This window comes from Nicotiana tomentosiformis, chromosome 12, assembly GCF_000390325.3.
Source record: "Nicotiana tomentosiformis chromosome 12, ASM39032v3, whole genome shotgun sequence".
NCBI lineage: Eukaryota > Viridiplantae > Streptophyta > Magnoliopsida > Solanales > Solanaceae > Nicotiana > Nicotiana tomentosiformis.
The window spans coordinates 21,914,044-21,937,539 of NC_090823.1; the positions used below are offsets into that span (position 1 = coordinate 21,914,044).

General features: G+C 35.8%; 1 protein-coding gene across 5 annotated transcripts; it reads right to left on the minus strand.

Annotated features, from left to right (window-relative positions):
• Positions 1–2,130: 2,130 nt before the first annotated feature.
• On the minus strand, positions 2,131–22,547 carry LOC104116475 (uncharacterized protein At1g32220, chloroplastic-like). 5 transcript variants are annotated; one of them, XR_004512165.2, is made up of 12 exons: positions 22,349–22,533; positions 20,768–20,930; positions 20,581–20,669; positions 13,785–13,840; positions 13,642–13,697; positions 10,750–10,843; positions 7,934–8,013; positions 4,613–4,655; positions 3,754–3,845; positions 3,103–3,283; positions 2,547–2,758; positions 2,131–2,451 (listed from the first exon to the last, which is right to left on the minus strand). XR_004512165.2 is itself a non-coding variant. In XM_009627337.3 (11 exons), the coding sequence occupies exons 1-10, from the start codon at positions 22,390–22,392 to the stop codon at positions 3,104–3,106; spliced, it is 897 nt and encodes a 298-aa protein (XP_009625632.1). In that variant the 5' UTR covers positions 22,393–22,533; the 3' UTR covers positions 2,131–2,451; position 3,103. The 5 variants fall into 5 exon arrangements, 2 of the variants coding, with proteins under 2 accessions (XP_009625632.1, XP_018633285.1); XR_011413039.1 differs by having other exon boundaries at positions 2,161–2,451; positions 2,547–2,983; XM_009627337.3 differs by lacking the exon at positions 2,547–2,758.
• Positions 22,548–23,496: the final 949 nt, after the last annotated feature.

Consider the following 23,496-nt stretch of genomic DNA (forward strand, 5'->3'; position numbering starts at 1 on the left):
CAGACTATTACACGGGAAGAGATTTATCCAATACGCACAAAGTGCTCACCCGAAGGGCAAAGATTGTAATGGCAGCGTGTTTTCCCTCTTACCAAAAATAAATATGCACTTGGTCCTTGACCTTGACTAAGAGGAGTAACTTCAGCTTAGTCACGTCTGATGGAGATAGTTTTAAGGGAACTTTACATAACTGTCACAATTTAAAAGAAATATAACAAATTCGTAGCATGAAATCCAATATTACAGTTGTGGCAGGAAAATATTTATATTTGTAGCACACAGTTCCATTAAAATAGGAATATTAATTATTAATCTCTAAACATAAGCAATTTGAATGGAAAGTCAATAATTCTTTGTACAAAAATCATACTTTTTTTTTCTCTTTATCTATTAGCTTTCCTTCTTTTTCTTCATCTTCTTAATTTTATTTTCTGCCGAAACCAATATATTTTCTAAATTTGTTCCATTCGTTTTCTTTTTAATTATCTTTCTTAAGTTTTTCTCTTCTTCTTTCTTCCTTTCTTAACATAAAGATCTTACTTCGATAATAATATACGTTAATATATACAAAACGTATATAAATATATATATATTGAATTAACACATATAAAATATACAAAAAATATACATAAAAATTTATCTTCAATTAAGATGACACTTACACATGTAAAATATACATAAAAAATATATCTTAAATTTAATTAAGATGGCATATAAATATACAAAAAATATATATATAAAAAATACATCCTGAATTAAAATGGCACTTGACATATAAAATATATTTGAAATATACATTAAAAATACATCTTAAAATAAGATGGCACTTCACAAATAAATATACAAAAATTATATACATAAAAATATATTTTGAATTAAAGTGATACTCGATATACAAAGTATAAAAGACGTATAAATCAATACATCTTGAATTTAGGTGCACATATGCATCAGATTTTAAAAAATGGAGTGAAGAAGATGAATGTTGGGCTTAATTTTTGTAATATGCTAATAATGAAAAAAAAAAGTGCTCTTTATGGAATAAACAATAAATGATGCTATTTTTTTAAATAATAGTTAAAAAGGGATCAAGTGTGTAAAAAAACTCTAGTTGGTTTGTGATTTTAATTTGTTATTTAATAAATCAAAGTAGAGGCATCCTCCAAATTATTGCCTTTTTGTTATTTTTGTTCCCCTAAGCGTTTACTATTGACCAATTCCAAGTGTGTGTATATATATATATATATATATATATATATATATATATATATATATATATATATATATATATATATATATATATATATATATAGCTAGTTTATAGTCCTTATATAACACTAATTCAAAGTACGCAACGTATTTGGAAAAATTGAATAAATTCAAATTTCGTCTCAATATATTCATTAAAAGAAATCATAATAACTTGAGCTAGAGATTAAAAGTTCATTCTAATTTCAGTTTTACTAGTCCCTGAACGTGCGTGATACACCCATATAATTAGTACAAAAATTGAAAATATTATATTGTTTTGTACATGAATAGTAAAACATTTTGAACATTTATAAGAAAAGAATCGCACTTAGAAATCATAACAATCTGAATATTTAAGCTAAAAAAATATAAGGAGAAGAAAAAATATAAGAAATGTAAATCTTAGCTCAAAAAAATTATTATACGCATGTAAAGTTAAAGAGCTTAACTTTATAAAGTGAAAAATTTAGATACATGTACCTTAATAATTCTTTTTCCGGGGTGTTTTGACTCACAGTCAGCTTGAGGCTTGGTCATTTCTGCCCTAACTTTATTTTAGCATACAAATACCTCTTAAACTTAGTTTTTAAGGAGTTGGACAATATTTTAGAGAGAAAAGTTGGCTGGAACAAGCGCAAGCAACGGATCGCAAGGATTTTTCTTTCAATTCTTTCTAGTTTGTATATCAATACTTTCAATTATTAACATGCTTGCTGGCATGACTATGAATAGTTAAATTTCCATCTAGAGTTTCATTGAACATTTTGAAGGACGACTTGCCATTATATTTGAATATAATTTTGCCATTATATTTGAAGGACTGACTTTAAATTTCTCTACGTATTCAATATGAGAGTACGACAAGTTTAAAGACGGGTATAGAAATAACAGAACCTTGACATGATCATATCGAGCGGTAAAAGAAGGTGCAACTAGCAGAATTCAGACATATATTCTGTCTTTTCATTGAGAATACAATTAAGTAAATAAAATTATACTTTCTCTAACCTTTCGACAGATGGTCACACATTAAATAATTTTTATCTTTTATTTCACTGTTTCCTGAAGCAGCTTCAGAACTCCAGCAGAAGACGTGGAAAAACTGAGACACTTAAACACTAATCAAGCACGCTCACTTCAAAGTTCAAAAGAAGGGAAACGATAATAAACTCATGAATTGCTCTGGGAGTCTCTAATCACCTGCAAATCAACATAAACAAAATGCACGCCATTGATGAAAATGAACTCGGAAGAAAAATAGGACAAATAAGATATATTCATCAACCAATACAAACCAAGTTACTGGAAAACTACAACATTTCGATAAAAGCAGAACTGCAATTTGCTGCCCTTCTATCTGTGTATCTGCTTAATCATCAGATAGTGAATTGTCATTTATTCATATTCAACTAGCCTTCTCCACCAGAACAAATTGATGAACTGAACCAAGCTGCTCTGCTTTTTCTTTCATCGTACTAAATGCCAAAATAAGCTACTCTGCCTGAAACTAAAACAAGAAGGGGAAAAAAAAAAAAAAAAAGAAGAAGAAACTGATCCTTATACTTTATTGCATCCATTTTCTGACTCTTTTGGGGAAACAACTGAACAACAGCCACACTCAAGGGGGGAAGAGGATAAGCATCTCGTATCTGCCATATGCATGCTATTTAACTACAAGCGGATGATAATGTCAACTCCAAAAGCATCATTTATTGAATGGCACCATATCTATCTGGCAAAAAGTACACTTTACCATCATGATAAGTTTGAGAAGTGGAGTTTATTGGGTCTATGAGGATTAAAAAGGAATTTCCCCGTAGGTATCGTTATTTTCAGGTGAAATCATTTCACCTTATACGGATCTCTGCTGGCTGTAGCGTAAGATTCCATAAACATCAATCACACCAGGAGGGAATACAGGATCTGTTGCCGCTCTGACGGCAACTTTAGCTACTGCAGTGACGTTCACAGGAGGAGTAAACAGTGGCCCAACAAGGGGTATTTGACTCAATGGTTTTGCACGTTGCAGAATCTGAAAATGTAACCAAGAGAAACTTTAACCAAGAATATATGAACATACTAAGAGAAACTATCACAATGCACAGAAATTGCAAAAAATGCATGGATGAAAGAGTCATATAGCACGACCATTCATTGTATGGATCTGACACGAGGCAAGGAAAAAGACTCTTGTTCCCTTTCCAAGCTAATTATTGTTTTATTACTTCAATTATTAACTTTGTACAGATGGGAGAACAGGGTTTGAGGGGCTTTGGATCTTCGGATAATACAGCACATGTTCAATTTAATAACCTAAGGAGTTTCATTAAGGAACGACTGCTAGACGAAACAAAAAAGTAATATCTCTTCGATGTACATTATAAAAGAAAAAATGTAACGGAAGGTGGATAGTCCAACTTTTGTTCATCTTCCAGGAGGAAGAAGCTGTATGTGCAGTAGATGTACATGAAAAGAAGTAAAGAATAAGCAAAGGGTACACACCATCTCTAGAGGAGAACCAACTACACCAAGGGGCAATTTCATGCTCCCGACACGACGGGTTCCGTAGATAAATCCAGGCCTCAGAATTATTCCTGAAAAAAAAAACAAGATAACGACAGATGGGTGTGAATAAATCTTCACACTTGAATCTTAAATCATCAAAACAGAGATACAATAACAAGCAGAGAAAATTTACAACCTTGTGCAATACAATAAAGGTGAAACGCATCAAGTCCAACATTCCATAATGTTTCTATCTATAACAAGGAGTGCTCCTCTATAGTCTATTACCCATGTGCGTTTTCTCCCGTGTTTGCAGAGTCAGGTCACACTAAGCACTAATTGTGGATAATCCTCAAATTTAAACAAGCAATTTTGCGCCACTTGTTAACGGGTCACCAATTCAGCAGATTGTCTTACATCCATCTAAACACTCCTCACATCACTCCTCTGAACCTTCCTCAATAGGACCGATGCATGTTGCACAAGCCACCACTAATGGGGTGGTGAATGTGCTCATGAAGACATACCATGAAATGAACTAAATGAATGGAAAGGGAAACCCCTAAACAAGCTCTAATAGTGTGTTACATTGCCCCTGCAGTTCATTCCCTGTCAGAATGGGTTGGCCAAAGCAAGTGAAGATCGGGACAGGTACATTAAATTGCCAATTTTTATGATCTATTGACAATTACCTGCAGATAAATTATCAAACTTTTGCAAAAAATAATTGCATCGCCCTAACATGAAACAAAGAGCCATTTTGCATGCCTATTACTTTGATGTAAGTCGCACATTTAAATTGACATGTGTGCACCAGAAAGTGGTTAGGTACCCAATGAAAACCAAAATAGCTTACCTCCATAGGGATATCTTGTTAGAAGCTCAGTTTCAGCAGCTCGCTGCATAACATAATACAGACATGAGACAGAAGAACAAAAAGGTCACTTTCAGAAGTTCTACAAATTTTATCACCTCATTGACCTACTTAAACAGTAAGCTCCACCACTGTATGCTTGTGGTCTAACACAAGCCCTAGGCATTTATGTGGCTATATATCATCTCATTACGGATAAATAAGGAGGTTTAAAGTTAAATTGTTTCTAAATAAGGAACTATGACATTTTCTTTTATGACCGAGAAATCCGCGACCCTTTGGGCCAACACAGCCATCGAAACTCGGGGATGATGGATTGCCCCTCTACCCTTCTCCAATACTCTGTTAGTTCGCTTAGCATGGGCCTCGAACCTTTGACCTAGGACACAAGTCCCTCAACCTTTACCAACTGAGCTAACCCCTAGGGTAAATAAAGAAATATGACATTCTTCTTGGGACCAACTAAAATGGAATGGAGGGAGTACAAATATTATATAAGATACCTTAAGATGTATCTGTATTTATTATAGAACATTTGGTCACTTTACTAGTATGAGAAATAATTACTTATCACATTATATGTAGCCTAATATTCCTACCAAAGGAACCGCAATTATGATGCCAATAATCAAGTCAATAAAAGGTTCTCTTTTATTTGCACATGGTAGCAGAATCTCCACGATCTAGGTAGATTCTCAAGTAACTTCTGCTTATAATTGCGGTAGATCTAGGTAGATTCTCAAGTAACTTCTGCAGATGTTCTTGCTTTTGTCGCCTTTTTCGTGGTCAGCACCGCTTATTTTTAGTGACCGGCACACTTCTATCTTTGATGACCGATGCCTCTCCTATTGCCAATGAACAACGTTCCTCATCTTTCCTCTCTCTAGCAATCGTCACCACTCTTCTTTTCTCTTCAGAGACAATGCCCGTCCTCTATCCAGCCGCCACGTCTCTCCACTTCCCTCCCAACAACAGACGCCCTTCTCTATCGGGCGATTAGCGCTGTAACTCTTTTCTTTCAGCAAACGGCACCGCTCATTCCTCCTAATGATCAGCAGAACAACTCTCTCCTTCCGATGCTATTCTAGTAGTGAGTAGTGACATGCATCTTTCCGACCATTATTTTGACAACATTTCTTACCCCAGCGACATTTTTCAATGTAATCTAATTCAAAATGATTTTTCCACTTCATTTGAGGGTGTACGTTGAATATTAAGAAAATGTGTCCAGAATAACACATCTTCGTTGGCTTATCAAGAAAGAATAATACGTGTTCATTGAACACAAATATTATATATACTGTAATATTTTATAGAATACTTCAGAATATTCTGTATCTAATTATAAAATATTCACCTACCTTATTTGCATAGAGACATATGAAGAGTCCCTCCTTTACATTGCTCATTAATCAAGTCAAAAGAAGTTATTTCTCTTCTATTCGTTACAACTTAAAATACAATGATTGATCGGTTAAGCAAAATATTCTTCTAACTTCTCACAGCATGGGCTAGGCAGAAGTTGCTATGCCCTTCATGTCTGGAAGGAATTTGTCCTCGAGTTCTTGTATTGTTGCAAAGTATAGAAATCCTTTATTAAAAGAATCGAGCAAACCTCAAGCACGCAGCCACAATTGACGTAACCCATGCAATCAGTTCAGTGATAATCGAGATAAACGTTCATCATTCTTTTAAGCAATAGACAGCAACAAACAACATAGTTTAGGGTGTAGTGATTACTGCTTACTGCAACTGTAGGATCTTGACCATACAACTTCCATCCCAACTACGTAATCTTATATACTGTTCAGACTTCGGATCTAGCAAGACATTTGATGACTGAACGCTTTCGTACAAAAGATGCATCTTCTATCCTGAGCTTATTAGATCAAACATTTCAATGCTAGCATCAATCAAGCAATACAAATTCTATATGCAGCCATGAAAGGATATTCAATGAGTAGGCATAGTTCCATACTTCCATGCCAGAAACCTTTTTCTCTTCTTTTCACGACAGTGGTCCCTGGTTCTGCTACATAATTGGTAGTAAATGACTAGCTCTCTAAATGTAACGATAACTCCATCATCAAAAGTACATCATATCAACACCTGAACACAGAAACGCTTGAACCCATCTAAGCCCAACCACTTCCTTAGAGGATATATTGTTAGAAATCAAAACACTTGTTTCTGTCATCCAACGACTATTAGATGTCACTTGATTTCTAAGTAAACCTCAGAGACGCTATTTATCAGGAAAATTCTTAGAAACCTGGTTGAAGGCTAAGGCAAGGATAATGAACACTTTATGTGCTCACTTTTATCATACATAAAACTTGATAAAATCGAATATACCTATCATTACTTGAACTTCATATGAGACACTCATACCCGCGTCCTAAGTTGCTCCACCACGGCAGTTTAGGTGCCGCACCCGTGTCGACACAACACTAGTATGTGTGTGGGTATAGGATCCGTACCGAATATGTTCAAACAATTTGGGGTACTTTGACACGATGGACGGAAAATTTCGAGACGAGATATAATTTGATTCCCGAAATCAGAACCAAAACTAAGGTAAATTTGAAGAAAATAGCATACTTTATCTAGGAAATCAATCTTTAACTTATCTACAACTTGAAAATAAAAAAGAAATCCACAGTACGTAAGTATTTCATAAAATTTCTCATAATTTACCGATATTTTTATATTTTTATTTTTTTGAATTACTTTTAGCCGGATCCCCGTATCCGTACTAGGATCCGTATCCCCGATTACATCTCGAAGGATCCGACCTCTAGATCCACACCCGTGCAACTTAACACGCGTCCACATAACACTTCCTAGATGAAACTCCATTATGTACTCAACCCTCCCATTGCAACTGAATATCGCGGGCTCACAGCCACCAAGAAATATTAGTTCTGACATGGTTAAAAAGCTTTTGACTAGAAAATAATAAAATATACTATGTTATAGAAAGGAAATTTATCTTAATCTCTCCTACAACCATGTCATCTAATTTGAAAAGAGGTCTAACAATTGAAGAATGCCAGATTACACTAAAACCTAGAAGCTTTTCAAAAGAAAACAAGTTAATTGAGTTGATATTCAGGACTCTCAGTAACTCTTGGCTCATGCCAAGCAGAAATTTCTTTGGCCGCCGTAAACATAAAAAGCTTGAATCAACAAGAACAACATACCACACAATGTCTTTTACTACTCTCTAAGTAGAAGTTGACATCTTTTGCATATTCTTAATTAGTCATTTGTCTACATCAATCAAAAGTATTGAGCTAATACCTTCCCCTCATAATAACCTTGTAACACGTAATTTGCAACACCAAAGTCTGCAGCGGAGATGTAAACAAATCTTTTAACTCCTGCACATAGAGATAAAGCATATTATAACAACATTACATGGAGCACTCCAGCATGGACAACACATTCGGTCTATCAATACAACAGCGTGGTCCTCTTTTAGCAATAACAGCTTTTAGTTATTTATCCAAAATTGATGCCTAAACAAGACATTCATCATGCAGACTGAAGATCTGATTTCCGGTGCAAACCGATAAAATGCGCATATAGGTTAAAGAGTGTTAGATATATTGAGAATATGTTTTAACCATGTTAGCACTTCTACTTTACGTACTATGCTTTTCTAAGAGTTGTTTAACCTTTTAGAGATTTAAACATCAGCAGAAAAAGGAACTTCTAGTACTTTTTATTTTTATTACTATTTTTATTTTGTAAGATATTAGCTAGCCGACCAAAACTTGTTTGGGACTGAGGCGTAGTTAGTGTTATTGTTGTTGGCACACTGGAGATGAAAAAATCTTACTGTTCATAGGCATAGGTATTTATTTTATTATAACCCTCTAAAAGAGAACACGGGCCTAAAATAAGGGTATGGGGAAAAGAAGGTTATGGATAGGAGGAAGAGTACAAGGAAGCGGATGACTTAAGCTCAAACAGTATATATCCATGAAGTAAAGTTTCTAATCTCGCTCGAGAAATCATCAACTACTTATCATGTATGTAGCACACCCGGTCCCACGCAAAGCAAGAACTAAATCTACCTTAAATATACTAGGAATATACTCTGACCAAACAGACAACCAACAATTATGTTTTCATAAACTCTTGTCCTTCTTGTTAGGACAATGTCTAACGACCACTCATATTTGAAGACGGAGTGAGCAATATAAGAGTTCCAAACTAAGTCGTACTCCTCCTGTCCCATTTCTATTATGATGGTGTTCGACTGAACCCAAAGCTTATGATGTTAATTAGACCTATATATAAAATTAGATATATGTAAAAAAAAAACTAGTTTGACTTTAAAAATAGTGAAATGATTTGAATTCTTAACGGCTATCAAAGTTGTATAAAATAATATTATTAGTGGAATAGTATCGAACGTTCTCATACCTCCCGGGGATGGGAAGAGTGTCATATAAATTGGGATGAAGAAGCTATATATTTTTGCAGTATGTCTATTGCAAAAAGGGTAGTACAGGGAGTAGAAACAGATTGCAGTCACTCTTGCAACTTTTCCCTGTGCAAGATGCATCAATTAGGACTCAACAGATTGCTAGGCTTTCTAATGGTCACAAACCATTGATACTTAGTCTACCATAATCAAATAAATGTGTCAAGATTGACTGAAAACTTAAAACTATCAACAAAAGAGGCAAATTCTTACGATTTCTAGCAATCACAGCCACTCAAATTTAGTCCACCGCAATCAAATAATGTGTGTCTCAATATTGACTGAAGCTTAACCTTTCAACAAAAAAGGCAAAAGCGCATTTCCTATGTGAGAATGCAAAGAAACGGGCCAAAAGGAGAAGATTCATTGAAGACTATGGAGAGTATCAATTCCAACATCATGTCTTGAGCATTGGAATACAATCATGGTACATGGGAGCCAAAATAATTATGGGACTATCCACTTCTCTACAGTCAAACTTCGAAAGAAATGGAACCAGTGAGAAATTGAGTTCCCTTTGGCAGAAAGGAGAGAGGCATATTTACGGCTCAAAAGCTGAAAGATAGAAAGGAATGTCCATATTAAAGGGACCACCAGAAGGTAAGTTCGGTCACTGTTATCTACTCTTATGGACACTAACCAGAAGATAAACTCATGAAATTAATGATCATGCTCTTGGACATGCAATACTTTTACAAATTGTCAATCATTGATTTGATGGCTGCACCAATTTTTCATCTAACCCCCTTTGTTTCCGATCAAATATGCCTATAAAACTAAATTGATCACCAATGTAATTGGGTGGTGCTGAAACGGAGGTAGTAGTTATTAATTACCACGCCAAAGAGGATTAGGTTCTCATTTGAATATCCCGAAAACTATTTCCTAATAAGGAAATGTTTAGGACGCTAGATTACATAGATCAAACTTTCCTCCTACTTAGATAGGCTCACAATGTCCAGTCAACAAGATACCACTCCCCCCCCCCCCCCACACACAACCAAACCCACCCACAATACCTCAGCTCTACCTATTAAAAAGAATGTTGTACATAGAATATCAATCAAACTCACAACTCCCTTTGGGAGACAAGCTTGCTTAGAGTAATATGCTCCTAAAAGATAACAAATACCCTTTCCAACTGTTTAACATCATTTACACATGCTACCAAAATCAGATTCAGGTCCTTACAGGCAATTAACCAACTTTTACCTCCCAGAGGCACCAATATATATTAAAAAATCCAGGTCGAAACAAAGCAATCAACTGTAGAAACAATAAAAGGTGGTTTTATGACAATTGTGAATTCCCAACAGGCATCTCCATCTCTAAGACTTTAAATTTAAGGCCATAGAGAAATAAAAAATTATCTTAAACACTGTACATGGTGCTTTAGTTGGTCGAAAGAGGAAGGATTCCATCTGTAGCAATTAATAAAAGACTTCACAACATTACATATTCTAACATTCAGGTAAAGTTATCTCCACTTCATAGCTAAACTCCTTTTATTGCATTGAAAGACCACAATTTTCATGGTTTAAAAAAAATAATAATAAAGCTAAATGTCATACCAACACAGAAAGGTGCTTAACAGCTTAAGTAGACTTCTATAGCTAGCTAATACCTTCTTCTGAAGCAGCTCTGATGGCATTTATGTTAGCTGTCCCGTTGATTTTATACATGTACGAGTTAGAGCCAAACCCGCCAACGCATGAAATCTGCAAAAATATTTTGCCATCGCATAAGAGAGAAAAAAACCAGTGCTCTTAACTCCTCATATCTATACTATATTAAAAGCACGAAGGCCCTTAGCGAAATGTCGTTCGCCTTTTTTACCCTCTAAAAATAGATTTCACATTGGATAGAATTGTAATTTAAGTTATTTTCCTAATATTTAGGATTTTAAAACCAACTAAAATTTGACTTATTAAATTTTTCCCTATTTAAACTATGTATATAATCCGAATATTTAGGACACTAAAATCAATTAAAAAGTTACTTTATATAGATAAAAAAAATATAACCATGATTGTTCACACGATGGTCCATGTTATTATTAGTTTAGCTTTTAATTCTAATTAAATATTGGTAGTCTTACCCAACTTTTCTTAAATATTTTTTAGAGAGTTGAATGAGGCTGAAACCAATTTTAAATGAAGTAGTATGTTCTATACTACGTGCACATACATTGCTATGAAGAAATTAGGAATGCCGTTTTTGGGTTTTTTAATTTGGCCGTTTAATTATGAGCACGCTTATAAACATGACAAAACAAAAAAATTGATTACAAAAAATTAGAAAAATATACAAGAAAATTATTTTGGTAACAATTTACTCATGAAAATATTTTTAATAACAATTATAATATTCTTTTTGAATTAAATTACACTAACTTTAAAAACGTCCCAATTAAAATATAAAAACTGATTATACAAACACAAGAAAACTAACACAATAAATCCGTGAGAATTGATTGAAAAAATAAACTCTAAATCTGATTTTTACATGAATTTCATATTTTTACTCCTTCTACATAGTATTAACATCTTATGTCAGTTAGATACGTCATGTTTATGTCTTTTTAGAATTAACATAAGAATATATAGCTTTTTGAAAATAAAAATATAATAATTCTAAATCTTCAGAGTTATATGATCTTGTTAAAACTAAAAAGGATGCATAACTTGTAAAATTAAAGCAATAAAATTATAAATCTTAAATAAATTTTATGTTAAATATATCGGCTGAGATGACTGAGAACTCCCGTGGGACAAAGTTTCTTCTTTTATTGAGTTAGCAAAATAGAATCAAGAATCATCAATTTAGGAACTTAAAATTTTTTCTTTGACATATATTTCATGATTCAATCAGAAATTTAATATAATTTTAAAAATAATTGTACTCATTGAGATAAAAATACACGCGCAACGTGCGTATCCTTTGACTAGCAAATACTAAAAGAATCAGCTGTGAACATAATGGCTGTTCAGAAAGTGAAGTTCATGAGAATCAAACTAGATAGGATAGCAACAAAACTTCATGAGAAGCAGACTGAATCGGAAACAGTAACTTTAACTAAAAAAGTGTAGACAAATATCTCAGAAGACAAGAAAAGGGTAAACATAGTTTATCAATAAGTCTATTAAATTGAATCTGCGGATGAAAAGAAACTATCCACCAGTACAGGTAAATTTAACTGTTTCTGAATATAGTGAAGCTCTATGAATTAATGCCCATTCATTGTCAAACCACTAGAGATCCAACTTACTTTCCTTTGCTCACATAGCGAAAATTCCAGTTTTGAGGGTAATAAGTTAGTGGAGCTGAGGACTAGACTCACACCATTCATATGCATCCAATTATTTATATCAGACTGCCAAATAACCAGCATAAGAGACAAACTCTCTCTCTCTCTGGTACTACCAAACTGACTGATTGACTACTTGCATACTGTATCTAACTTCCTTACACCCTATTAAATGATGATAAACCAGATAGTTCCTTCATAACGTGGTAAAATTGACTGTTCCAACGATTAACATGCACATATCTAAGGAGAAGTTTCAGTTAGAAGAGAACACCAGCAACAGCCAACCGAAATATATCAGCTTAATGAGTACCTATGCTGAAACCCCTCTTTTAATCTTCACTAAGAAGTTCTGTATAAACCAAGCTAGTTTATAAGAGGAGGAGAAAAGACACTAATGCAATTATGCAGATCAAAACCGAATTCACTTTGCAGAAAACACAGAATCCAAGAATGTTTTTTGAATAAGGTATAAGATCCTCTCTATCACATTAGCTGTACCACAGATCAAGATGCATGCTGATATGAGCTCGGGAGGGTCAGCTTCAAGTCAACAAAATGCGAAGCATCTAAGGATATAAGTGGAGAGTGATTAAACATAATGAGGATGCCTTTGAAGTCAAATGATGATGGATAATATGGAAGTTACAAGAAGTTGAAAATTAGAGAACTGGAGCCACTATCCTTGCTCATATCACATGTTAACACAGAGGAAGCTAATTCTGACCTAAATTAAACGACCTACTTTGGTTTAGAAGGATCCCATTTGTTCTCAGTAGATTTGGCCGGAGTCTTATGGTTTTTAGCATAACCTCTATAAATTTTCCAGTTTAAAAACAAACATATTAGCATATTTCACCAAAAAATGTTCTTCAGAAATTACCACAGATTAGCATCTTCTCCATAAACAATTAACAACGCAGCATGTGAAAAATTGGAAGTTGCTGCCATTTTTTTTTAAAGGGAAGGAAAAAGCCTTAAATATGGGCCATGGCAGCCAACAACTTTCTTAGGGGGGTTATACTAAATATGGAGGAAAATCTTGCCAGAAACCACCGAAACTTTCAAATTACTTCCTCTATCACCCAAAAAGAAAGAGATAGAACCAATAAAAGATAGGTAACAACATTTCTGCTTCAGTGTGCTTTAACTCCAGTAATGATTCCAGATAGTATTATTGTAAAAATCAGGGATAGAGGCAGTACATACAACAGATGTTACTCCCTTGAGTGCATCCTTCCATGAATCAGTTGAAAGTAGGTTTCCTGTCAGCAGGAGAAAATGCTTAGAAGGCCCACCAGCACCATACAAAAGAAGAGCTAAAAGTAATTTGCACAATGAGAATAGCCAACCTTGATGCCAAATAACATTGTTAGCCCAAGACTCTTGTATGGACGGCCTTCCTGTTCTACAAAAAGGTCAAAAACATTTATTTGAGCAACAGCCAACAAGACTGGCAATCTAACAAAAATGCCAACTACAGAAGGATCATATCCTAGATGGGCCTCAGAAGCATACGATATATGATAGATGACACAATCGGACACTCTTAGACTGCCCCACAATCTTTGACCATGTCCAAAAACTATTTTAAGCACATTTATATTAGATATAGCAGGTATATGCATGAACTTAAACAGAAACTTCGTGTGACGCATGGTTTTGCAATGACATAGGGAAACAAAGAGGGCAAGAAAAAAAGGAACCTATAAAACTTCATCGCATCAAAATTATGAGCTATACACAGAATTCATGGTAAATAATGACAGTGCTTAGATTTACAGAGAAACCAATTTGGATTTATGCTTGCTAGATCTGATGCTATATTCTTGCTAAAAATGAAGAAAATTTATAAATAGAGGAAGAAGGATCTAGACAAAATATTCATTGATCTAGAGAAAAAGCATATGAAAGACTGTAAAAAAAGCATCCTTTGGTAGGACGACGAGTTCTTGCAGCGGATTAAGAATGCCATGACACCCAAAGAAGCTGGAACACACTGGCGACGATTTTTACAAAGAAGAATGATGCACGATTAAAGGATTAAAATTGAGCTTTTGTTGATTTCACAGTGAAACATGACGATCAGTCAATACTTCTCAAAGGTTAAATCTTTATGTAATGAAATATCAATATTAGATCCCGATAATGCTATCATAGAGACAAGGATGAGGAGAATCATGTCCGTGGTCTGAGGTCAAAGTATAAAGGCATAGTTACAACCACACTTGGGTGGGCCACAGAACCAACTTTATCCAAGTCGGAAAATCTGTTGGCAAATGAATAAGACTTGGAGAATCCACTAACAGGCCTTTCTATAAAAGATGAAGAGAAGGCTCTCTTCGGCAAAAGGAGAAACTACAAAACTCAAGACGGCAGAAACGGTAACGAGCAAGGCTACCGAGAAAAAGGATGAGGAGAGAAGCTCATAACCAGAGGGAGATCAGAAGAAGCAAGATCAAAGAAGACATCAATCCAACAAGCAGGCAAACCATGGTTTCAACAATCGACGAAGGGATAAATGCTACAATTGCGGGAAGAAAGGAAACTACACCAGAGGCTGCTGGTAGAACAACAATAACAACAACATAACTAGTGTATTAAGGTAACATAGCCACGTCTACCCAAAATAAGCCGGATGAAGAAGAAGATTAGGATTTCGAGACTGTTAGAATAGTTGTGTGAATATATGTAATTAGTCCTAGTCTTGTATGTAATAGGAGTAGGTTATGTGTTTTGTATACATATAAATTATAAATAGGGCTCATAGTAACCTAGAATAACAATCAATAATACTCTCTCGTGCTTTCTCACATTGTATTAGAGCATTTGTGAGATAATTATCGTTGCGCGTCATTCCAACAACATCCGGGAGGAAATCAGTCGTCACCGTGCAATTTTCCGGTGACTCAAGAAGTTGTTTACGTTTTACACCGCCGTTCTCCTATCATCGGCGACCAAACCCCAGTGAAGATCTCCAGCAGAAAACTTCACACACGCCGTCATGCACCTCTGACAGTTAGAGTTCCGGCGAGAGTGTTACTTCACGCGCCGGCACGTGAGGTCGTTTTCCGGCATCTTTCAAGTCTGATTTTTTCTTCGCCTGCTTTTTCCGACTCCACCCTTCGAGATTTTGTGGATTTTCAGTTACCGGAAAAGTGTTTTCCGGCGAGAGCAGTGGTCTTGGTCCGTCACTATTCTTGTCACTTTTTCGGCCATCTTGTTCACATACTAAGGTCACCTGTTGATTCCGACCTCATTTAATTTCCACCATTTTGTTGACTTCAATTTGCTTCCGGCATAGATCTGGTAAGTCAGAGCAATTGCGTGTGTCAACTGAAGATCTTCAGCACAAAATTTTCAGCACTCTGAAGCTCGACATATAAGGCTTTGATCTCTCTTAAGTCCATTATAATGTCACCCAGATCTGATGCTTTTGGCTCAAATACTGTTGGATCATATACTTCAAATGTTCCTATGGTTTCTTTATCAGATTATATCGAGTTCCTTCAGTATAAAGCATATAAGAAAATATCTTCTGAGATAGTTTCTATAGCTCAAAGAGGTAATAGCGTGACTTGTGTCTCTCAATCTTCTTCTTCTTCCCACTCTTGGGTCATTGATTCAGGTGCATCTGATCATATTTCTGATAACATTCTTTTTACTAGTATTTCATATTCTCAATCTCTTCCAACAGTAATAATGGCCAATGGGTCTCAAACCATGGCAATAGCAATAGGTCAAGCAAGTCCACTTCCTTCCTTCCTTACCTTTAGATTCAGTTCTTTATGTTTCCGGTAGTCCTTTGAATCTCATAGTCATTAGTCGCTTAGCCAAATCACTTAAATGCGCTGTTTTATTTCTTGATGACCTTGTTTTTATACAGGAACGCAGTACCAGGTGGATCATTGATACCGGGCGTGAATCAAATGGACTTTATTAACTTATCCTTGCTAAATCACATGAACTCACATCTTGTCTTCCTTCAACAACTTGTCCTATTACTGATTCACCAGATTTATTACATAAACGGTTGAGACATCCCAGTTTGTCAAAACTTCATAAAATGATACCTGATTTATCTCACTTGTCCACTCTAGAGTGTGAGTTATGTCAGCTCAGTAAGCATACTCGCTTCCATTTCCCTCGGCGTCCCGATAATCGAGGGGAGTCACCTTTCACTTTAGTCCATTCAGATGTTTGGGGTCTAGTCAGGTCAGTTCTACCTTGGGATTCCGCTACTTTGTCAGTTTCATTGATGATTATTCCAGGTGCACTTGGATATTTTTGATGAAAAATCGATCTGAGTTGTTTTCTATTTTCCAGACCTTCCACGCAAAAATTCAAAATCAATTTGGGGTTTCTATCTGCATATTTCGTAGTGATAATGCCCTAGAGTATTTGTCTTCCCCATTTCAACAGTTTATGAACTCTCATGGAATCATTCATCAAACATCTAAACATCTTGTGCGTACACATCTTAACAAAATGGGGCAGCTGAGAAAAAGAATAGGCATCTCATTGAGACTGCTCGCACACTTCTCATTGAGTCTTATGTTTCGTAGCGTTTTTGGGGCGATTCAGTTCTCACAGCTTGTTATTTGATTAATCGGATGCCTTCATCTCCCATCGAGAATCAGATTCCGCATTCAGTATTGTTTCCCCAATCACCCTTGTACTCTTTTCCCCCTCGTGTTTTCGGGAGCACATGTTTCGTTCATAACTTAGTCCCTGGAAAAATAAGTTAGCTCCCCGTGCTCTCAAGTGTGTCTTCCTTGGTTATTCTCGTGTTCAGAAAGGATATCGTTGTTACTCACCTGATCTTCGTAGGCACTTTATGTTAGCTGATGTCACATTTTTTGAGTCTAGACCTTACTTTACCTCTTCTGACCACCTTGATATATCTGAGGTCTTACCTATACCAACTTTTGATGAGTTTACTATAGCTCCTCTTAAGCCCACAAAGGTCTTACCCATGCCAACCGTTAAGGAGTCTAGTGTTGCTCCTCCTAGATCCCCAGCCACAAGAACACCACTCCTGACTTATCATCGTCGTCCGCGCCTAGTATCAGTTCCAGCTGATTCACGTCCTGCACTTGACCCTGCTCCTACTGCGGACTTGTCTCATCCTAGTTAACCGATTGCACTTCGGAAAAGTATAAGGACCACACTTAATCCTAATCCCCATTATGTCGGTTTAAGTTATCATCATCTGTCATCACCCCATTATGTTTTTGTATCTTCTTTGTCCTCTGTTTCCATCCCTAAGTCTACAGGTGAAGCAATGTCTCATCCAGGATGGCGACAGGCTATGATTTATGATTGACAAAATGTCTGATTTACATACGAGTGGTACTTGGGAGCTTGTTCCTCTTCCTTCAGGTAAATCTACTATTGGGTGTCGTTGGGTTTATGCAGTCAAAGTTGGTCCGGATAGTCAGGTTGATAGACTTAAGGCCCGTCTTGTTACCAAAGGATATATTCAGAGATTTAAGCTCGATTACCGTGACACTTTCTCGCACGTGGCTAAAATAGCATCAGTTCGCCTTTTTCTATTCATGGTTGTTGTTCGCCATTGACCTCTCTGTCAGTTGGACATTAAGAATGTTTTTCTTCACGGTGACCTTAAGGATGAAGTTTATATGGAGCAACCACCTGGTTTTGTTGCTCAGGGGGAGTCTAGTGGCCTTGTATGTCGCTTGTACCGGTCATTTTATGGTCTAAAGCAGTCTCCTCGAGCCTGGTTTGGCAAGTTCATGCACAGTTATACAGGAGTTTGGCATGACCCGTAGTGAAGCTGATCACTGTGTTTTATCGGCATTCTGCTTCAAATCTCTGTATTTATCTGGTTGTTTATGCTGACGATATTGTTATTACCAGCAATGATCAGGATAGTATTACTAAGTTGAAGCAACATCTCTTTCAGCAATTTCAGACTAAGGATCTGGGCAGATTAAAGTATTTTTTGGGTATTGAGGTCGCTCAGTCTAGCTCAGGTATTATGATCTCACAACGAAAGTATGCCTTATACATTCTTGAGGAGACAGGAATGACAGGTTGTAGACCTGTTGACACTCCGATCGATCTGAATTCTAAACTTCTGCCAGAACATGGGGAGCCTCTTAGCGATCCTACAAGATATAGACGACTGGTTGGTAAATTAAATTACCTCACAGTAACTAGACCTGACATTTTCTTTCTTGTGAGTGTTGTGAGTCAGTTTATGGATCCTCCATGTGATAGTCATTGGGATGCAGTTGTCCGCATTCTTCGGTATATAAAATTAGCTCCAGGCAAAGGTTTATTGTTTGAGAATCTAGGCCATGAGCAGATCATTGGATACTTAGATGCTGATTGGGCAGGATCAATTTCCGATAGATGTTCTACGTCTAGATATTGTGTCTTAGTAGGACGTAATTTTGTGTCTTGGAAGAGCAAGAAACAGAATATGGTTGCTCGGTCTAGTGCAGAAGTAGAATATCGAGCAATGGCTATGGTGACATGTGAGCTAATTTGGATCAAACAGTTGCTCAAGGAGTTGAAACTTGGTGAGATCAGTCAGATGGAACTTGTGTGTGATAATCAAGCTGCTACTCATATTGCATCAAATCCAGTGTTCCATGAGAGAACTAAACACATTGAGATTGACTGTCACTTTGTCAGAGAAAAGATACTCTCGGGAGATATTGCTACGAAGTTTGTGAAGTCGAATGATCAACTTGCAGATATTTTCACCAAGTCCCTCACTGATCCTCGTATTAGCTACATATGTAACAAGCTCTGTACATATGATTTATATGCACTAGCTTGAAGGGGAGTGTTAGAATAGTTGTGTGAATATATGCAATTAGTCCTAGTCCCGTATGTAATAGGAGTAGATTATGTGTTTTATATCATTGTAACCTAGAATAACAATCAATAATACTTTCTCCCGTGCTTTCTCACAGAGATCTCTTATGCAGTTGAAGAAAACAGTGGAAAGGAAGAGCACTCCATCTCTCGCTCTGACGAACCAGAAAACGAACATGCACTTGCAACTATAAGTGAGAAATTAGTCGACTATGAACATGATTGGATTGGTGATTCGGCATCCTCCAATCACATGACTGGTGATGAGAAGAAGCTCATCAACATGAACGAATATAGAGGCGGTAGAGTAGTGGTGGCTGTAATTAATTGAAAATGGCCAATAACTCATATTGGCAAGACAGTATTTGTGCCTCGTCACAGCTCCAGACAAGTGCAACTTCAGAATTCCTACCATGTTTCAAGTATGAAGAAGAACTTATTGTTTGTATCACAACTAACATCTACTGGCAATTATGCAGTGTTTGGGCAGAATGACGTAAAAGTATACGGGAGCTTGAAAATTACAAGCTTGTCAATCATGGAGGAAAGAAGATTAGAGTCGATATATGTCATGTCAGCCGAAACAGCTGATGTGGACAAGGCTCAGAGTAACGAAACAACTGATCTATGGCGTGTACGCCTTGGCCATGTGAGTTACAGCAAACTGACAATCATGATGCAACAGTCAAAATTAAAAGGTCTTCTCTAACTTGAGATTAGAGGAAACACTGTGTGGTGGATGTCAATATGGGAAAGCACATCAATTACCCTATCAAGAATCAAAGTATCAAGCCATAGAGCCACCGGAACTAGTACACTCAGACGTGTTTGGTCCAGTCAAGCAGCCTTCCCTCAGTGGGTACTAATACATGGAAACATTCATCGATGACTTCTCAAGGTACGTGCGGATTTACTTCTTAAAGGAGAATTCTGAGGTAATTGAGAAGTTTAAAGAGTTACATCATACTGTGGAGATCGATATTGTGAAGGAAAATCAGATATCTCCGTACGGACAACGGGGGAGCATATACGTCATGTGTGTTCAATGACTACCTCAAGGAGAATAGTAAGAGCCCATGGAGAACACAATATAAAATTCAAATAAACAGCCTCATTAATAGTTTGTCAAGCTACACTTTCGATTTATACTCAAATTACATTTTCGATTTATTCTCACCAAAAAAGGACAAACTCCTGCGAGACCTAGAAGTGCACAACAAGAAAGATCCTAAAGAAATACTCATGCTCTAGTATAGCAGATATATATAACAAACTTATCGTGAAAGTGAAGCCAAATACCTGCTAAGACTAGCAACTGTAAGACCACGATCCAGAGCTTCCTTGCAGACATGTGAGCCGACAAATCCATTTCCACCGAGCACAAGTAACTGAAGTGAAAGTTTAAAGAGTCACTTCAAATGAGTGAGAGCAAGCAGCAACATATGACAGTGATATAGTCCTGCTAAAACTTTAAACTGTTTAACACCTTCTCCGTTGGGGGTGGAGGCATATTTACTGTTTCTGCTTCCTCAACTTTAGAGGAGTCATCTCTTTCATTGGACTCAGTTGTTTCCTCAACTTTAAAGGGCTCATCTGTTTTATAGGATTCAGTTGACAAAAGCCGAACATTTCTGGATGATGCAACACTCCTGTTTAAAAAGTTGTAAATCAGCCAAACTAGAACATATTGTCTCCGAATGACTGAAACTACACCTCAATTTTACAACAAAAGAATTAACGGTTTCCCAGCAGAGTTACGCAGTAAAGCAAAATGAGAAAAGAAGTCAGTTCACCAAATGAACAGTCCTAGAGGTGTATAGGTAATCTACAGGTATCTAAACAAAAATAATATCATGACCAGCAAAAATATCTAAAAGGAAGCTCAAGGACTAATATGGAGGTATAGAGATACCTTAGAATTCTATGACCTTATTCCTTTCATGATTGAAAATCCCATGATCATTCTAGTCATATGCAACAGAAATAACCTGCTTGCGATGTTTTAGGCTTATTTATCAGGAAATAAATTGAATGCTCAATAACACGTGACATATTTCGACTACACCTTTAATATTGAGGCATCTTTTTATTGTAAATAGTATTGTGGTATCTTTTCTTTGAGATGAACAGTATTGTGGTATCTTGCAGCAAAAATATCTCTCCAGCTACGCATACAATGCATGATTGAATTTTCTTTTTCTTTTAAATTCCAAAACTAGTGCATTTAAGAACCAATAAGAGACTCTATATGGAATCTACTAAATGCTCGGGCGATAGAATGTTTTATCCAATTTGCTTGATTTTTTCTTATCAGTAATCTGTCTTCCGTCTTTGCCCTTATAATTTGAGATTTAAAACCTGTTTTCAGGCAAAACGCTCCTTAACTCAACTAAACTTGGATCAGTCACTAGACACATTATATTTGAAAATTCTAAGTCCTTATGATGTACTACAGCCGATTTTTCATTCTGTAGCAGAAATACTAATGATGTGATTTTGCAAGAAATTATCAACAGTTGAACAAAGAAAACCATTAAAACCAATACTTACTCCCTCCATGTGATGTTGTTTGCCTGGGTCTAAAATAAGTCATACATTTGTGTGGCCATAAATCATTTATGAAAAATTTTAACTTGTTTCTAAATATAGAAAGTTAACATTTTTTGACAAACTAAAAAAGTAAGTGCATCAAATAAGTTGGAATAGAGGGAGTACTATTGTTCTTTCCTTGATGAACAACACAAAACAGAAGTTAGCCCAAACAAAGACTCACCTCCAAATTATTCTAATTCAAAAACAAAATACAAAAGGCAACATAAACATTATTATCTCACCATTCTCCATAAGCTCAAACACATTAATTAATAACAGCACAAAACAAATCCACACATTTTCACAAAACACAGAAACAATCAACAATACAAAACAAAAAATTAAAAAAAAAAACAATTAAAACAAAACAGACGCGAATTCCAGCTTCTTAATTGTGTAATCCTGCACGAAATAAGCTTCACATTCGAACAATTCAAACAGATGAAATGTAAAATTAGGGCTAAAAATGGCTTACGAGAATCTAGAGAGAGAAAATCGAGCTTGGATTAAACGTGACATGATCCGTTCACCTTTCGAGTAAATTGCAAAGAGCTGTGTGTTGAATTGAGAATTCTGTGGCTTTTTTTTTTTTTTTGGGGTACTGATGCTACTGCTATGTGTATTTAAAGTTCGTTACAGAGAGACTGATAGAGATTTACGTGGCAATTTTATATGACGGCACCGCAAGTAGAACATGTGGCTTTATATGTGCCGAAGCAGACTACCAAAAGTATGAGTTTTTAACCAAAATTATCCTTTATGTTTGGGCTAAGTTCATTTTTATTCTTTAAATATACATGTGAGCACATATCTTCCTTCAAATTTGTAAAAGTTGAGCAGATTTAGTCCATTTAACGGAAGGACACAAACAGAAGCTAAAAGCTAACGGCTAAGAAACAGATACTTTTCTGAACTTATGCTCTTTTCTCATCTCCATTTATTTCTTTTCTTTATTTGATAGGAGGAAGATAGTCTTTTTCAACACACTAAATTCTTTATCTTTATGGACCCGTTTGTCCATAGATATTTTTTTTCAAAAACATATTTGTTCATGAAATTTTATAAGCTTTTGAAAAAAAATTGAAAATGAGTTTTTCAAAAACCAAAAAGTGATTTTGAAAATTTTTAGAAATTTCTGTTTCCCCGCTCACAAAACTGCAACATTTAAAATATATGTCTAAACATAATTTCAAATTTCAAATATCATCTTTCAACTTAACTTCAAATGCTATTTTTTTTTGTTCAAATAGTACACTTTTAATGTCCAAACACCTGTTATGTCTTGCTTCCTCAGTATCAGTCTATTCTGGCCCAACCTAATTTAAAGCTAAAGTTGTGGACTAATATACTCTATTTGGCTAATATACTCTCTCCGATGCCAAAATGGGCATAATTAATTTTTGAATTAAAATAATAGCACATAATGACAATACTTTTTTTCATGCTCTATTTACTCTCTCAAATGAGAAGTTGGTTTATTTTGCTATAGGGACGTCTCTTTTCAGGAAGGGGATTAGTCGTAATGACTAATGAGACGCACCAATACCAATACCAATACCACTACTTAGAGCTGGAAAGTGGTCCGATCGGAGGATGAGCAAGATGACCTCAAAATTGATCTGG